Source organism: Penicillium chrysogenum, assembly GCF_028827035.1.
Source record: "Penicillium chrysogenum strain IBT 35668 chromosome Unknown utg000005l_segment0_segment0, whole genome shotgun sequence".
In the NCBI taxonomy this organism is placed as follows: domain Eukaryota; kingdom Fungi; phylum Ascomycota; class Eurotiomycetes; order Eurotiales; family Aspergillaceae; genus Penicillium; species Penicillium chrysogenum.
The window spans coordinates 7,654,225-7,668,497 of NW_026622753.1; the positions used below are offsets into that span (position 1 = coordinate 7,654,225).

Consider the following 14,273-nt stretch of genomic DNA (forward strand, 5'->3'; position numbering starts at 1 on the left):
CCAACAACACAATGGATGGAGAGTTTGACCTGTCCACGGGTATGTGTGACACTTTGAGCACATACGAGGAGACAATTTTCCATACGACAATCACAGGTAGACGGGTATGGACGAGAAATGCGGCCCATCCGACGCATTATCATCGTCGGTATCATAGGGGGAGGGCAGTACGGTTGGTTGCATGTACTTTTTCGTGAACTAGCTTAGTGATATCTCAAATGATTATGTCTTCTTTGATATTCGACATCTGGCATCTTCTCGGGTATCCTGTCAGATGAATTTGCTGTGATTTATACTAATCTCTCCAATATGCATGGCGCTGAAACTCAGTTGCTGGTCAGACCTGAGGACATTGTGGTCTATCCTCAAGACCTAAGTGATCGACCTCTATTTTACTGATTATATGCCTCGGGTGCCTATACTATACCACGGCCGATTTTATCTTAGAAAGCATACAGCGGAGCACACTTGGCTTCATCTTCACTCATACTTAGGGTTGCAACTAATAAGTGGAGGGAACCGTAAGTGACAACAAGGGTATGTATGATCACGAATTATATATTGATTCTGCTACAATGTCTACAACAGAGAAAGGATAAAATGACTTGGTTCAAATAGTAGTTTTTCAGTAATAGGGTAAGAGTACACGGGTCATGGGAACCATTTGAGATCATTTGGGGTACAGAACAAGAGAAAAAAGAGCAAAACAAAAGAAAAGATCAAGGTGCTTGGGCTAATTAGTGCCCGCTAATTTCACAACGAACATATGCAAATTGAATGATTTCCTTAACTCGAAACTTAGTAGCCACCCGCCATGATGACGCCGTAATACCGACGGCTCATTTCTGCAGTCTGCAGAACGCGAGCATCACCTGTCAAGGGTAGGCCCAGAACAGCGGAGGACTCAACAGACTGTACAAAGATAGAAGTCAGCAATGAACCAATACGATACATCAACGGAGAAGGGGAGGAAACTAACATGAACATCCTCGTGCGTAATCCAGCCGGCAACAGCCCGGCTCATCTCCTTGAATGCAACACGCTCCTCCAGTCCTTCCAAACTGGATCCCCGGACACGATCGCCCATTGCAACAAGAGCGTTAACCAGGCGGTTCAGGCGAATTGGATCACGTCGGCCGCTGGGGGCGTTGACCAGGCGGAGGAAATCTTCGTAGACACCACCGCCAGAAGACCAGCCTCGCATTTTGCGCTCGGGCCCGTCGCCGAAGCCAGAGACCAGAGCTTCCAGGGTACGGTAGTCGCCCTCGATGATGGTGCTTGGACCGACGATGCGGCAAAATGTGGCGTGGGCGTCGTTCCAGTGCTTGCCGCGAATAAGACAGTCGACTTCCCGGGCAGCATCGCCGATGTCGCGAGCATGCAGGGCCTTGGCAACCCAGATCCAGGCCTCGGGAAGCTGGAGCTCAGTGAGGAGATATTGCCATGCCGGGTGGGAGGAGCCGTCGGCAGCGAAGGGCTCGGGGAGTTGAGCGGCGAACCGGGCGAGAGTTTCTTGGACGGCGCGCTTGCGGTCGTTGGCTTGGGAAAGGTGCAGGAGGACAAACAGTGCCTGATCAAGTTTTCCACCTGCACTGAGTTCAGAAGCGAAATCCCAGACAAGCTTGTCCGTTTGATGTTGGTCGATTTTGATGGCCTGGTTTTGTCCGACCGTCGCAGCAAGAACGTGGTGTAGCTGGAAGGAGAGTCGGTTGGAGAGACGGTCACCGGAGACCGATTCGGGGAGGAGAGAGGCCGGGAAGTCGACAGATTGGGCGCCGTGGCCTCGCATCGCCGAGAACGCCTTGAGGAGAACCCAAAGAGGAGATTCGCGCCCAAGGGTATCAGAGCCTGGCTGCAGAACTGCACGTGTACTGGCCTGGTGGGATGGGTGGGGGAAGGCGGGTTCTTGCCCGGTGGCCAAGTCCGCAAGGAACTTTGAGACAGCCACCTCAATTGGCTCATCTTCAGCAGTGCAGTACCACAAACGAAGACCAAAGGCCTGGAACCAATCTAGATCAAACCGCTCAGTGAAGCCAAAGCTAGAGGCCCGGTCTTCAAGCGCACCGCCCGATTTGCCCTCGCTGCGGAGAGCATTTCCAGCGACCAGTTCGTAAAGGGCTCGCGTGGGTTCACTCATCTCCGAAAGAATATTGTTCTGACGCCATACATCGATCTGGTTGGCTATGTCTGCCCTTGAGGTAGCATCGCGGCCAATCTGTGCGACTATAGTCGCCAGATGGGGATTTTGACTGTCGATCAGTGTCTTACAAGCTTCCTCCACTCGGTGTGAACAAATCAAATGAACGGCGCGTTCCACGGGGGAGCGAATCAGATCCAGGTCTTGCGAGTGCTTTTCACGGATGATTCCCTCCCAAAGACGTGTGAGTCGGTCCTTCTTGATCCGGTGCGCAAATTGCTGTCGTATACGCGGAGGTACACCTGCTGAGATGTCGTCCTCAATATCATCATTAAAGAGAATGTTGAGAAGCTGCCACACCAAGCGCTCTTCCTCCGACTGGGAACGGGTAGACGGAGATAGAGGGAACTGTGACAGGTCGACCTCGGCCATACGAACCAAAGGAGTGCCGTCAATACGCTGAATAGAGGATTGAAGCCGCTGGACATCGAGCATTTCCTTGGCCTGTATGTATCATGATGAGTATAAAGTCCAACTAAACACCAATAAAGCCACTTAAACATACCTCGCCAGATTGATTGTAAGCCATCACAGCAATATCACGGTCCTCGCTGAAAATGGAGAAAGTTTCTTTCCAGGTCTGGTTCACCCCCAAGATTGTGTCCTCCATATCATTTTTCGCACAGACAAGGGAGTCCATGGGACCCCAGCGAGGTTTGAAAGAGTCATGGAAAGCGGCATCGGATTCGCTCATTTGTGTTGTATCGCCAGCAAAGGTCTTGGGTTGCTTGTTGTAAGGCCACTGTAAGGAAGAAAAAGATTTTAGCTCAGGTTATCACATTCGTTAAACTATCTGAGGGATGATGTGCAATTTCCTAGATACATGATGCAGCGACACAAGGGAAAAGAACAAAGGAAATGATAATCAGATAATCAGTGTGAACATAAGAAGGGAGTTCTAACCTCAAAGCCCTTTGGCTGTGCCTTAGAAGGCTTCAGCGGAGAAGGGGCAGCTTGCTTGCGCGGCTGCTGAAACAAAGAGTTCATAAGATCAATGCTGTTCGAGAAACCTTTCTTCGGAGGGGCCGTCGCAATGCTTGTGGGAGATTCGTCGTTCACGAGGTTGCGATCAATGAAGGCATTCGCCTGCATTTCACGCAGGGCGTCACGGTTCTGCTTGCGAGGACTGATGGTGCGCTGCAACTGCTCGGCCCAGTCGCCACTAAGATCAAGCTGAGGCTTTGCAGGGCTGCCGAAGTGTTTCGAGATTGGGTAAGTGGTGTCCAGATCACCGTTGGTGCTCTGGTAGTCGTCCCGCTCCACGGTACGATGAGGAGTCGGAAAGGCACCCGCCATATCCATTTCATCTGCCTCATCTGATCCAACTACCGAATCGCCAGACTGTTGGCTCTCGGTGACGACGTCGTCGTCATTCTCAGTAGTCGAACCCGTGGAGCCTTCCTCTAAAAAAGACTCGGTTTCACCCTCAGAAAAGTAATCATCTTCCGCAGGCATGGTCTGATTAGCGAAAGAGCCAGGAACAAGCTTGCGTTTTTTGAAATCGAAAGTATCGTCTTCAACACCAATCATAGAACCAACAAAGGACTCGTCGATGGAGAACGTGGTGGATTGATCGAAACTCGCGGGGTTGTCGAAGTGAGCCCGGGGGGTAGGGTGGTCAGGGCCTTGGGCACTCATGGTGCTCTGATCAAGACTCTCACCCTCCTCTTCGTCATAATCAAGGCCATAAGTGGTGAAATGAGGCACCTTGAAAACCCAGGTTCCAGTCTCAGTCTCGTAATTAACGAACTCAGTATCGCCAACCTTCTGTAGACGGTCAATGTGCTTGTCGAACAGAGGACCACTGGTGACAGGCGAGTTGCTCTTCTTATCTCTACCACGAGGCCAGGAGTTCTCAATCCGCAGGGTGGACGGCACGTTCAGTCCCTTGCCCCTAGCAGGCTTGACCGATTCTTCGGGGTAGACAGTAATCTTGCGAAGACCGATATCCACAATATTGGTGAAAAGGTTGTCCAGATCAACGGTAGTCAGATCAACAGGGCCGTTGAAAGTGACAGATCCACAGTTCTGACGTCCAACAGTGAAGTCGACGACTTGTTTGAGCTGGTCGCGGCTCAATCGGCTAAGTTCAGCACGGGAAGGTTGCATCCAATACTCACCAGGCCTTGGGTCACCGCCGGGGATGAACGTAAGGCGCTTAACGGTGGCACCATTAGTGGTCGGTGGTGCGCTTTCGGGGACAACAGCAAGGTCACGACGGGTAGACTCCGCCTCAGGACGATCGGAAGTGCCAGCAGCATCGAAACCATTGAGGCTGCCGCTCTTGCGCACAGAGCGAAGGAAGCCAAGCTCCTCAGCAGACGGCTCAGGACTGTTAGGTTCAACGCGAACAAGGTCTCCACCGTTGAGCCCGGAGGTATTAGAGTCGAAGCTGACCTTTTTCTTCAGCTTATCGGCAGACTGAGCAGCATCTTCTCCGTTGGTGAGGAGAGGGGCCGGGGAAGCGCGAGTAGAGGGTGACAAAATTTCATTTCTCAGACCACGGTTGATAGTGAGACGCTTGAGGTTGCTGGTGCCACGTGTGCTGCCGGCCTGCAGGGCCCCAGGAGAAAGGATGCTGTCCGCCTCCGGATCGAAGGTCTTGCGAAGGTTGCTAGTGGAATAACTCTTGCTGAAGGTACGGCCAATGCTGCCATTAACGCTGCCGCGGAGACTGTTACTGCCGGCAGCACCACCCAACAAACTACTACCAAGACCAGATGGGGTACCAGTGCTGCCAGAGGGCGAGCCATAAGTAGAGTAAGAGAAACCATATCCACGCTTCGGAGGGGTAATGAGGCGATTGGCAGCGTTGGGGGTAATTCTGTAGACGGGCAACGGAGTTCGCTGCTTTTGCTTCATGCTAGAAGACAATGGCGTAGCAAGGGGACCGGGAGCCGATGCACCAGGGGCAGGAAGACCAGAGAAGATGGACTGGCTGCCGTAGGGGTTTCCATCAAGGAGCGACGCTTGGAAGCTACCAGGAGCAGGCTGAGATTGTTGTCCGGTAGTTGTGGCGCCGAAAGGACTGGCACCCAGGCCACCGGTCTGCTGTTGTTGTTGACCACCGAAGAGCGAAGAGCCGGCGCCTTGGCCAGTGGTAGTTTGACCACCGCCAAACAAGCCGCCACCGCCGGTTCCCGTAGTCGAACCGAAGAGGCCACCAGGCTTCTGCTGCTGTTGGTTCTGTGTGCCGAACAAGCCGCCACCGCCGGCGGCTGGCTGGGGCTGTGAGGCACCGAAGCCAGAGAAACCACCTGCGGCGGGAGCTGGGGTAGATCCGAAGAGACCACCGGGCTTTTGTTGTTGTTGATTCTGTGAAGCGCCAAATAGCGAACTGCCGGTGCCAGCTTGCTGATTTTGACCACCGAAGAGTGAGCTACCCTGCTGCTGCTGGGGTTGCTGCTGGGCTCCACCGAAGAGCGAAGATCCGGCAGCTGGAGTAGTGCTGGCGGCGCCGCCGAGCAAACCTGTGCCAGTTCCCTGTTGCTGGGTGCCGGCACCAAATCCACCGCCGCCAAACAATGACTTGGGTTGAGTTTGAGCTTGGTTCTGTTGGTTTGCACTGAAACCACCGAAGGCACTTGGTGTTTGCTGCTGAGTACCGCCACCAAAGGGTGAGGCTGTGGCGGTCGAAGCTCCGAACGGATTTGCGGCGGTAGTGGTTTGAGTATTACCGAAACCACCGAAGGCGCTACCGCCAGTTGTACCGGTGGCACCAAATGCGGGCTTGTTCTGCTGTTGCTGGTTGCTGCCACCGAACAAAGACCCGCCGGTGTTGCCGAAGGCTGATCCAGTTCCGGTACCGGTGTTGCTTCCAAAGCCACCAGCGGTTTGTGTGCCTCCACCAAAGAGAGATCCCGATGAAGCTGCAGGAGTAGTTCCACCGCCGAATAAGGAAGTTGCTGGTTTGGCTGCTCCACCGAACAATGGGTTAGCAGGAGTGGAGCCGAAACCACCTGCGGTCTGGGTTGAACCGAAGCCGGTTGGCGCACTTGTGGCAGCCGCTCCGAACGGAGCGGCGTTAGCGCCGAAGGCAGGAGTAGTTGTAGTATTCTGACCGAATCCACCAGTTGCAGTGTTGCCGAAAGCAGGAGCGCCAAAACCACCGGCTTGACCACTGCCGTTGCCGAAGCGACGGCCTTGTTGGTAATCCGCTAGACGCAGCTCCTCGAAAGACCATTTATTGTAGGGTTGCATAAAACAGATGCTTTGATAGTGGTTCGTGGTGTTGGCAGAGCTGGTATCCTTCTCATTCCAGGGACTGAACGGGGTGCCGCCAGTACCTTCGCAGTTAGGCAGAGCTCCCTGGAAGGCAGTACCCGAGCCACCAAAGCCTGTGCTGGGGGTTGTTGTGGCAGCGGCAGATCCGAAGCCACCGCTGGTGCCGAATCCGCCAGTGCCCGTAGTCGAAGAGCCAAAGCCCGTGGGTTTGGCGCCACCGAAAAGGCTTCCACCCGCAGGGGCTGCGCCGGCATTTGAGCCGAAGCCGCCAGTGGTGCCGGTAGAACCGAATCCTCCGCCAGTACCGAAGCCGCCGGTGGTGCCAGTAGTCTGAGTGCCTCCTCCGAAGAGAGATCCGCTGTTAGAAGTGTTGGTGGTGCCAAATCCACCGGGGCGAGTCTGACCGCCGAAAAGGGCATTAGGTTGGGTTGTGGTATTGGTTCCGAATCCTAATAAAAAGTAAGTGTTAGTAAACACGATCAATCCCTTCAATGAAGCAATCAAGCAAGTGCAAATTGATAAAGAGAGGTCCTCGGGCGCATCTCGACCAAGATGTGGGCAAGTCGCAGGGTAGTGGCAATTCCAGGAGGGCCACGAGCGATCACTCCAGAGGGGGCCGAAGAGCAAGTTCACGGATTCCACGTGCGCGATCAGTGCGGGAGCGTCTGAATCTCAAGTCCATTTGCGGCAACGGGAATCTCGCCAGGGAAAATCGAGAGAGCAGCGCAAAGCTCAATATGATTGAGCACGTACCTCCGCCAGTGCCGGAACCGGTTCCGAAGCCAGTAGATGTGTTGGAAGCGCCACCGCCGAAGGCGCCACCACCTGAAGTGCCAGATGTGGCACCTCCGAACGGGGATGCTGTCGAGCCAAAGCCTAGATGACGGAGGGGATCGCGGTCAGAGAGACTTGGATTCGAAGAAGCCCTTGCATTCCTTATCTTGTCGTGGTGTCGCTAATGCATCCAAATGGTCCGCAGGTGATTTTCGATCGCACGGCGAAGGTTGCTATGCTGATATTTTTCGCCTTGCGCGTGGCACCATCGCGGGTCGGAATTAGGAGCACCGGTTGTCGAGATAGGGAAAATCCGAGGACAAGAGTAGGGGAGAGAGATGGGAATAGGGGCTGGAAACACAAGGGGAATCCGAAAAGGGGAACAGGGAAAGACCTACCTCCAGTGCTAGTGCCAGATCCAAAGCCAGTGCCAGTGCCAAAGCCGCTGCTTTGGTTGTTCTGACCGAACCCTCCAAATCCGAAAGACATGATGTCGGTTGGAGTTTGTCGGGTGTTCACGAAGTCATAGGTTGATTGCGCGCAGTTTCGAGAGAGTGCAGATTAATAGAAGAAGAATTGCGAGCAGGAGTTGCGCGGGGATGAAGAAGAGAGGGAGAAGACGCGACAGAAAAGAAGAGCTAAGTTTGCCGGAGACCTGTGTTAGGTAAGGTCCGGGCAATGCTCTGTCACGTGATAGCTGCCTAAATCGGATTTTTCTCCAATGAATGCGGTTCAGAGCAAGACAATAGCGGACAATACACTTGTCTTCGGTCTGTTTATTGACAAATGACTCATTGATTGTCAAAGCAGCTCGAGGTGGGATCTTTCATTGTTTAACGAGTATGTATTGTCATTCACAGGTGGTCCGGAGGTGAAACACACTCGCACAGGTGATGTATACATTCCCTCGAGCCTAGTTTATAGCCCAGAATTCCCTAAACTCTCAATTTTTACGATTCTTATTATATTTGTGACTTGTAAATGATCTTCGAACCATTCCTGCCTACAACAATTCGACCCAAATCTTACTTCCAACGAGTGTACATGATTGATCTCTATTATTACAGAGCCTTCCAAGGGTTGAAATGAAAAGAATGGTATAGGCCCAGATATATCGAGCACCTTGTAACCGACAGTATCATATATGTTGTAGTAGCGTGTCATTTTACATCCAATCATCTCGAATCTTAGATGTGATCGCTACAGCCACGTGCGCATATCAGCTGGTCCCATGCAGGACCACAACAGGCCGTCGGACATCCATGCCCCGGAGGCAACTATAGACTACCATTAATTAGTCAATCCCCAAAAGATAATTGGAAATAAGTCATTATCTGCGAGAATTGCACATTATTCTCTGTGAGATCGCATGCCAGTGCTGATATACTCATTAAGCGGGATGAGACTGCAGTATACCCTTGTACGGTAACACTACAAAACAGCAGCGACTACTACTATGTATGTACATATATGCACCCGTGGACATGTGAGAATTCGTATGTAATCTGCTGGAGGTTACCAGTAGCGTCGAGTCAAAACCTTTTGACATACACTTCCATACAAGTCACGAGAAATCTCAGTTCTGTCAAAGAACACGCTCCACCGTCCAGTTGTGAACTCCATCCCGCAGCTGCTCGCGGTCTTCGAAAAATGGCTTGAACACCTTCTGAATGATGGTATCGGGATGGTAGCCCTCGGTGAAGGCCCCAGTTTCTGGGTCAACAATGCGCCCTTTAATCAGCGGCATACCGACCACAACCTGGGAAGCCTGAGGAAGCGCCTGCGCAAAGAGGCGACTGAGTGTTTGCGACGCTGCCTTGGCAGCAGACAGCGAAGAGACGCCCACCTGCGGCTCCTTGTCAAGTGTACCGCCGGTGACCAGGAAGAGCGGCAACTCGCCCTTGGAGACATGATCTGTGTTGGCGTTGCGGGTAAACCACTGGCCCGCGACGAGGGTGCCGATTGCGGAGACTCGGAGGTCGAGCTCCAGCATCTCTGGTGTGACCTCGGTGATGTGCGACTCGGCGACGCGGGCGGCATTGTAGTGCAGGACGTCCAGCTTGCCACCGAGCTCTTGGGCACACCAGTCCAGGGCGGCTGTGAGGCTGTCAGGGTTGCCGGCATCGGCGGTGCGGTAGACCACTTTGGCGTCGGGGCTTGTCTGGGCGGCTTTGACCTCGTCGGCGATCTTGGATAGGCTGTTCTCGGAGCGAGACACGAGGGCGATGTTCCAGCCAGCGCTTGCGAGCCACAGAGCAAGCGACCGAGAGATGCTCGAGCCTACGCCGACGATGGCGATGGTGCGATTCGGGCTAACGCTCATGATGGTGATGATATTTTGAAGTTCTGACAATCTTGATCAAGTGTTATGACGGTGCATGCCAGATGCAGGCATCGTTGCCGATTTTATACAAAATGTCCTACTAGACTGCCCTATCGGGGACTTTGTTCGAAAGTTCGAGTCCACCCAAAAATGGCAGCCTGATTATACGAATGTCGCCGAGCCGGCTGCATTGTTGCACCGATCTGTGTACCTCAGCCTCCTATCAAAAGAAGCCTAGAACCCTTGGCTATATACAGTTTGATCATGACATTGCTGCTCTCAATATACAGACTGTCATCTCACTGAATTAGCGCACTGCTGTCAGCTTTTAGCTCTTCTCGTCGTTGTCATTTCTTGTCATTTCTCACCGAGTCTTTCCGATCTCTCATGTTGAAGGTATACGAAAAAGAAGCATAAATCGAAAGGCTGAACCAGTAACTTGGAAGAATGTATTTAGATTTAGTATTATCTTGTTGTAAAAAATTATCAAACACAAATATTAATAAAGCAGTTTTAAAAGCTAAATTTAAAGGAGATGAAGAAATATTAACAAATATATCTTCTAATATAGAACTATTTATACCAAATATATTATATAATATATAACATTATACTGGAAAATAATAAATAACCAATTTATTTAAATATTAAATTTAATTAATAATTATTATAATTTAATATTAAAAAAAAATAACAAAATATTAATATTTTTCTTAAAATATTAAAGATATAAATATTTAATAAATATACTCAATATTATATATTGAAATTTTTTATGTTTAATTTAGCTAAGCAAGTAGAGAATACAAAGGCGTTTGAGAGAACAATCATTAAGGAACTCGGCAAATTGAGGTTTAACACAATTTAGAATTAAAAGATTATTTGCATATTCAGCTAAGAAGAAAAATACAAATAGAAATTATAATTTCTATTCTTAATAAATATAATAATTTATTTATATTAGTTGTATTTACTTTATTTGCATTATTAAATAATAATTTAACATCAACTAAATAAATAATTTATCATTTATTTATTAATAAGTTATTATTTATTTAATAATAACTTATTCTTTTTTTTTTTTTTAAGTTTTCTAGGATAAAAACCAGTTAAATTCAGTATTAATAATGTTATAATAAATATTAATATGTGAAATGTTTGTAAAAACACCAGTAATTTTTTTAAATACTTGGCCAAATATACTTTTATTTCCATTTTTCTCAAAAAATTTTTATATATTAAATAAAAATAATCATCCTAAAATTTCACTCTTATAATTAGTAAGATGCTTCTTCCCATGTATAAAGAAGATAGACAAAACATTTCTTTACTCTCTGCAGTATACAAAATTGGAATTTTCATATTCATAGTATTTTTCATGTACTATTTTTGTTCTCACACATACATGCTGTATAGAACGCTGTTTCTATAATCAACAAATTGCCACCCACGGTCCGGGGCCGGGTAGATAGGCATTATCAACAGTTGGTGGTATACAGTTGGAGGACGACTCTAGCAACAACTACATTGAAAGATTTTCGTCAAGTACCATACTTTACCAAATGGCAATTTTGCACGTGGTCCAGTTTGGTTTCAAGCAGGATGTTGCTCCAGCCACCCAGCAGGAGCTAAGTGACAAAGCCGCCGGTTGTTGTTGGACAGCCACTAATTGAGTCTACCTGTGGCCATAGCTTCTGCAAGAATTCTTGACCCTTCCGCAGAAATGCAAAGATGCGTCACAGAACGTTTATATTAGAAGCATACGCGCGGGAACCCAGTGCAGTCCTGCACCAACATCTGTATGGTTTCAAGTCATGATCCATCGGATGCCTTCTACCACATCCCCCGGCCCCCTATAAGTAGCTCAAGGCGCATTCAACGGCGTCATCGAGTTCCGTCAATGGCTCCACCCGTAAAGATGCTCTTATACCTAGGTACGATCCATATTGATGAGTCAAAGGAGAGAGCCGAAGTATACAAGAAGGCAAAAAATAATACTATTCACATCGCTTCTGAGCGAGCCAAGGGAATCTCAAGTACAAGCAGTGATTCTGAAAACCGGCCAAAAAAAGAAAAGAAAAGAAAACCACCCGCATGGTCAAGTCCGATTCCAGCATAAACCAAGTGGACCGAAGTCGAGGGCGTATGATCCGCAGAGGACCATCATACTACTTCCAAAATTCACCAGAAATTTTGCTCTCCGACGTCATTATCATCATATTCATAGACTTTCACTTTACTTCTGGCGAGCACTGTGGACGGTTTCTATGATCTTGTCCACGACACTGGGGTCGGACAGCTGTGAAGAATATTTCGTTAGCTATTGTTCGGACGATACGATTGCGAGTACTATCTTGCTGAGAGATGATGCTTACCGTTGATGTATCACCGAGGCTGTCCTCCTCGCCACTGAGAATCTTCCGGAGGATTCGGCGCATGATCTTGCCACTGCGGGTCTTGGGGAGGTCATCCACGACGAAGACAGCCTTGGGGGCGGCGAAGGGACCAATGGACTTGCGAACTTGCATTGCAAGGTCCTTGCTGATCTGATCTGTGGGCTTGCCCTCCTTGAGAGAGACAAAGGCATTGACGGCCTGACCGGTCAGCTCGTCGGCAATACCAACGACAGCAGCCTCGGCAACGGAAGCTGTTCGTAGTTAGTTTGGGCTCAGTTCCAATTTTTGGCAGGTACTGTGGTTGGACTTACGGTGCTCGAGAAGAGCGGCCTCGATCTCAGCGGTGGACAGACGGTGTCCAGAAACGTTGACGACATCGTCGACACGACCGCGGATCCAGTAGTAGCCGTCGTGGTCACGGCCAGCACCATCTCCGGTGAACTATATATGAGTTAGTATCGATCCTGCAAGTCAGGTTGCGAGGCGTCTTACGTAGTAACCCTTGTACACGTTCAAGTAAGTGTCCATGTAACGCTTGTGGGCACCCCACACGGTGCGGGCCATGCTGGGCCACGGCTGTTTAAAGGCCAAAACACCCTCGACATCATTGCCGACAATCTCCTCTCCGGAGACGGGGTCGATAATGGCAGGCTCGATACCGAAGAAGGGCAGGGAGGCACTGCCGGGCTTGGTGGGGGTGATACCGCCGAGAGGGGTGATGACGTGTGAGCCGGTCTCGGTTTGCCAGTATGTCTACAGATCCAAAAATTAGAAGTTATTCCAAAAGGTCCAAGGGTACTGGGGAACGAACGTCGCAGATGTGAGCTTCCTCCTTGCCAACACACTCGAAGTACCACTTCCAGACTTCCGCGGCAATGGGCTCTCCGACGGAGCCAAGAATACGCAGACTGTGCATCTTGTGGTGGATGTGCTCATCTCCAGCGCGCTTCAGCAGACGCAGAGCGGTGGGTGCAACGTAGAATTGTGTGACGTCGTGCTTGTCAATGACATCCCAGTAGCGGGAGAAGTTGGGGTAGGCAGGGGTACTCTCGAACACGACGGTGGCGCAGCCAAGCAGTAGAGGGGCGTACACGACATAGGTGTGACCAGTAATCCAACCGACATCACCACCGCAGAAGTAGCGATCATCATCGTGGATATCAAACACGTACTTTCCAGTCATGGCCGCACCGAGCAGATAACCGGCAGTGGTGTGCATAACACCCTTGGGCTTGCCGGTGGAACCGGAGGTGTACAACAGGAAGAGAGGATCCTCGGAGCTGACCGACTCAGGGGCGAGGTAGTTGGGGTACTTCTCGACCTCCTCGTGCCACCAAATGTCACGGCCAGCGGTCCAGGGCACCTCGGCACCGGTGCGCTTGTACACCAGCACGGTGTGCACATCGGGGCACTGCTTCATGGCCTCGTCCACAATCTTCTTAGTGCCAATGATCTTGCCACCGCGCTTGCCCTCGTCGGAGGTAATGATGACCTTGGAGGAGGCGTCCAGGACACGGTCCCGGAGGGAGTCGGAAGAGAAACCAGCGAAGACAACGGAGTGCACGGCACCAATACGCGAGCAAGCCAGGAAAGCGATTACGGCCTCGGGAATCATGGGCAGGTAGATACCGACCGTGTCGCCCTTCTTGACACCACGCTCCTTCAGAGTCCAGGCAACCCGGGACACCTCGCGCATCAGCTCTCCGTAGGTGATCTTACGGCCCTCGTTGGGCTCGTCGGCCTCATAAATAATGGCGACCTTATCTGGGTTCTTGAGGGCATGGCGATCGACACAGTTGAACGATGCGTTCAACCGACCCTCGACGAACCAGGCATTGTCGCCGTTCTCAAACGAGCCGTGATGTGTGGTTTCAAAGTCCTTGTCAAATGTGAGGAGCTCGCGGGCCATGCGTGCCCAGAAGGTGTCGGGGCTCTTGATTGATTCTTCGTAAAGCTTCTTGTACTCCTCAATGTCCTTGATGTGAGTGCCGGAGGGGTGCTTATCGTGGAACGCCTTGGGGACGTGGAAAGTGTCGACCTCGTGTGCCTCATGCACCTATATCACCAGTTAGCCTATAATACTTCGGTCACCAGTGCGACACGGGTCTGGTCATCTCGGTCTGGAGGTCGGTGATTCTTACCACTGCGGGCTTGGGAGGCTGAATTGGGCCGTCCGACATGATTGCGGTAGTCCAATGGGAATAATAAATGTGGGGGATGAACTATATAATATACTAAGAGTAATGATCAAACAGGGTATGTATAGCAATTAGAGAAGATATTAGAGAAGAGAAAGAGAAAAAGAAACTCAAGGAGGGGGGACTCGCGACAATATTAGTAGTCCAGCTGTCCCGGGAGG

At 50.6% G+C, this 14,273-nt stretch overlaps 3 protein-coding genes across 3 annotated transcripts; all 3 read right to left on the minus strand.

Moving 5' to 3' along the window:
* Positions 1 to 798: 798 nt before the first annotated feature.
* Positions 799 to 7,684, minus strand: N7489_011270 (uncharacterized protein; the record flags this gene model as incomplete). The annotated part of the gene is made up of 6 exons (XM_056717019.1): positions 799 to 912; positions 980 to 2,641; positions 2,703 to 2,939; positions 3,101 to 6,870; positions 7,175 to 7,297; positions 7,594 to 7,684. The coding sequence occupies 6 exons, from the start codon at positions 7,682 to 7,684 to the stop codon at positions 799 to 801; spliced, it is 5,997 nt and encodes a 1,998-aa protein (XP_056564641.1).
* Positions 7,685 to 8,780: 1,096 nt separating this feature from the next.
* Positions 8,781 to 9,518, minus strand: N7489_011271 (uncharacterized protein; the record flags this gene model as incomplete). The annotated part of the gene is made up of 1 exon (XM_056717020.1): positions 8,781 to 9,518. One exon carries the CDS (start codon positions 9,516 to 9,518, stop codon positions 8,781 to 8,783), a length of 738 nt encoding a protein of 245 aa, XP_056564642.1.
* Positions 9,519 to 11,754: 2,236 nt separating this feature from the next.
* N7489_011272 (acetate--CoA ligase) lies at positions 11,755 to 14,094 on the minus strand (the record flags this gene model as incomplete). Its single annotated transcript, XM_056717021.1, has 6 exons — positions 11,755 to 11,817; positions 11,894 to 12,165; positions 12,226 to 12,355; positions 12,407 to 12,667; positions 12,726 to 13,970; positions 14,056 to 14,094. The coding sequence occupies 6 exons, from the start codon at positions 14,092 to 14,094 to the stop codon at positions 11,755 to 11,757; spliced, it is 2,010 nt and encodes a 669-aa protein (XP_056564643.1).
* Between the last annotated feature and the right edge of the window lie 179 nt (positions 14,095 to 14,273).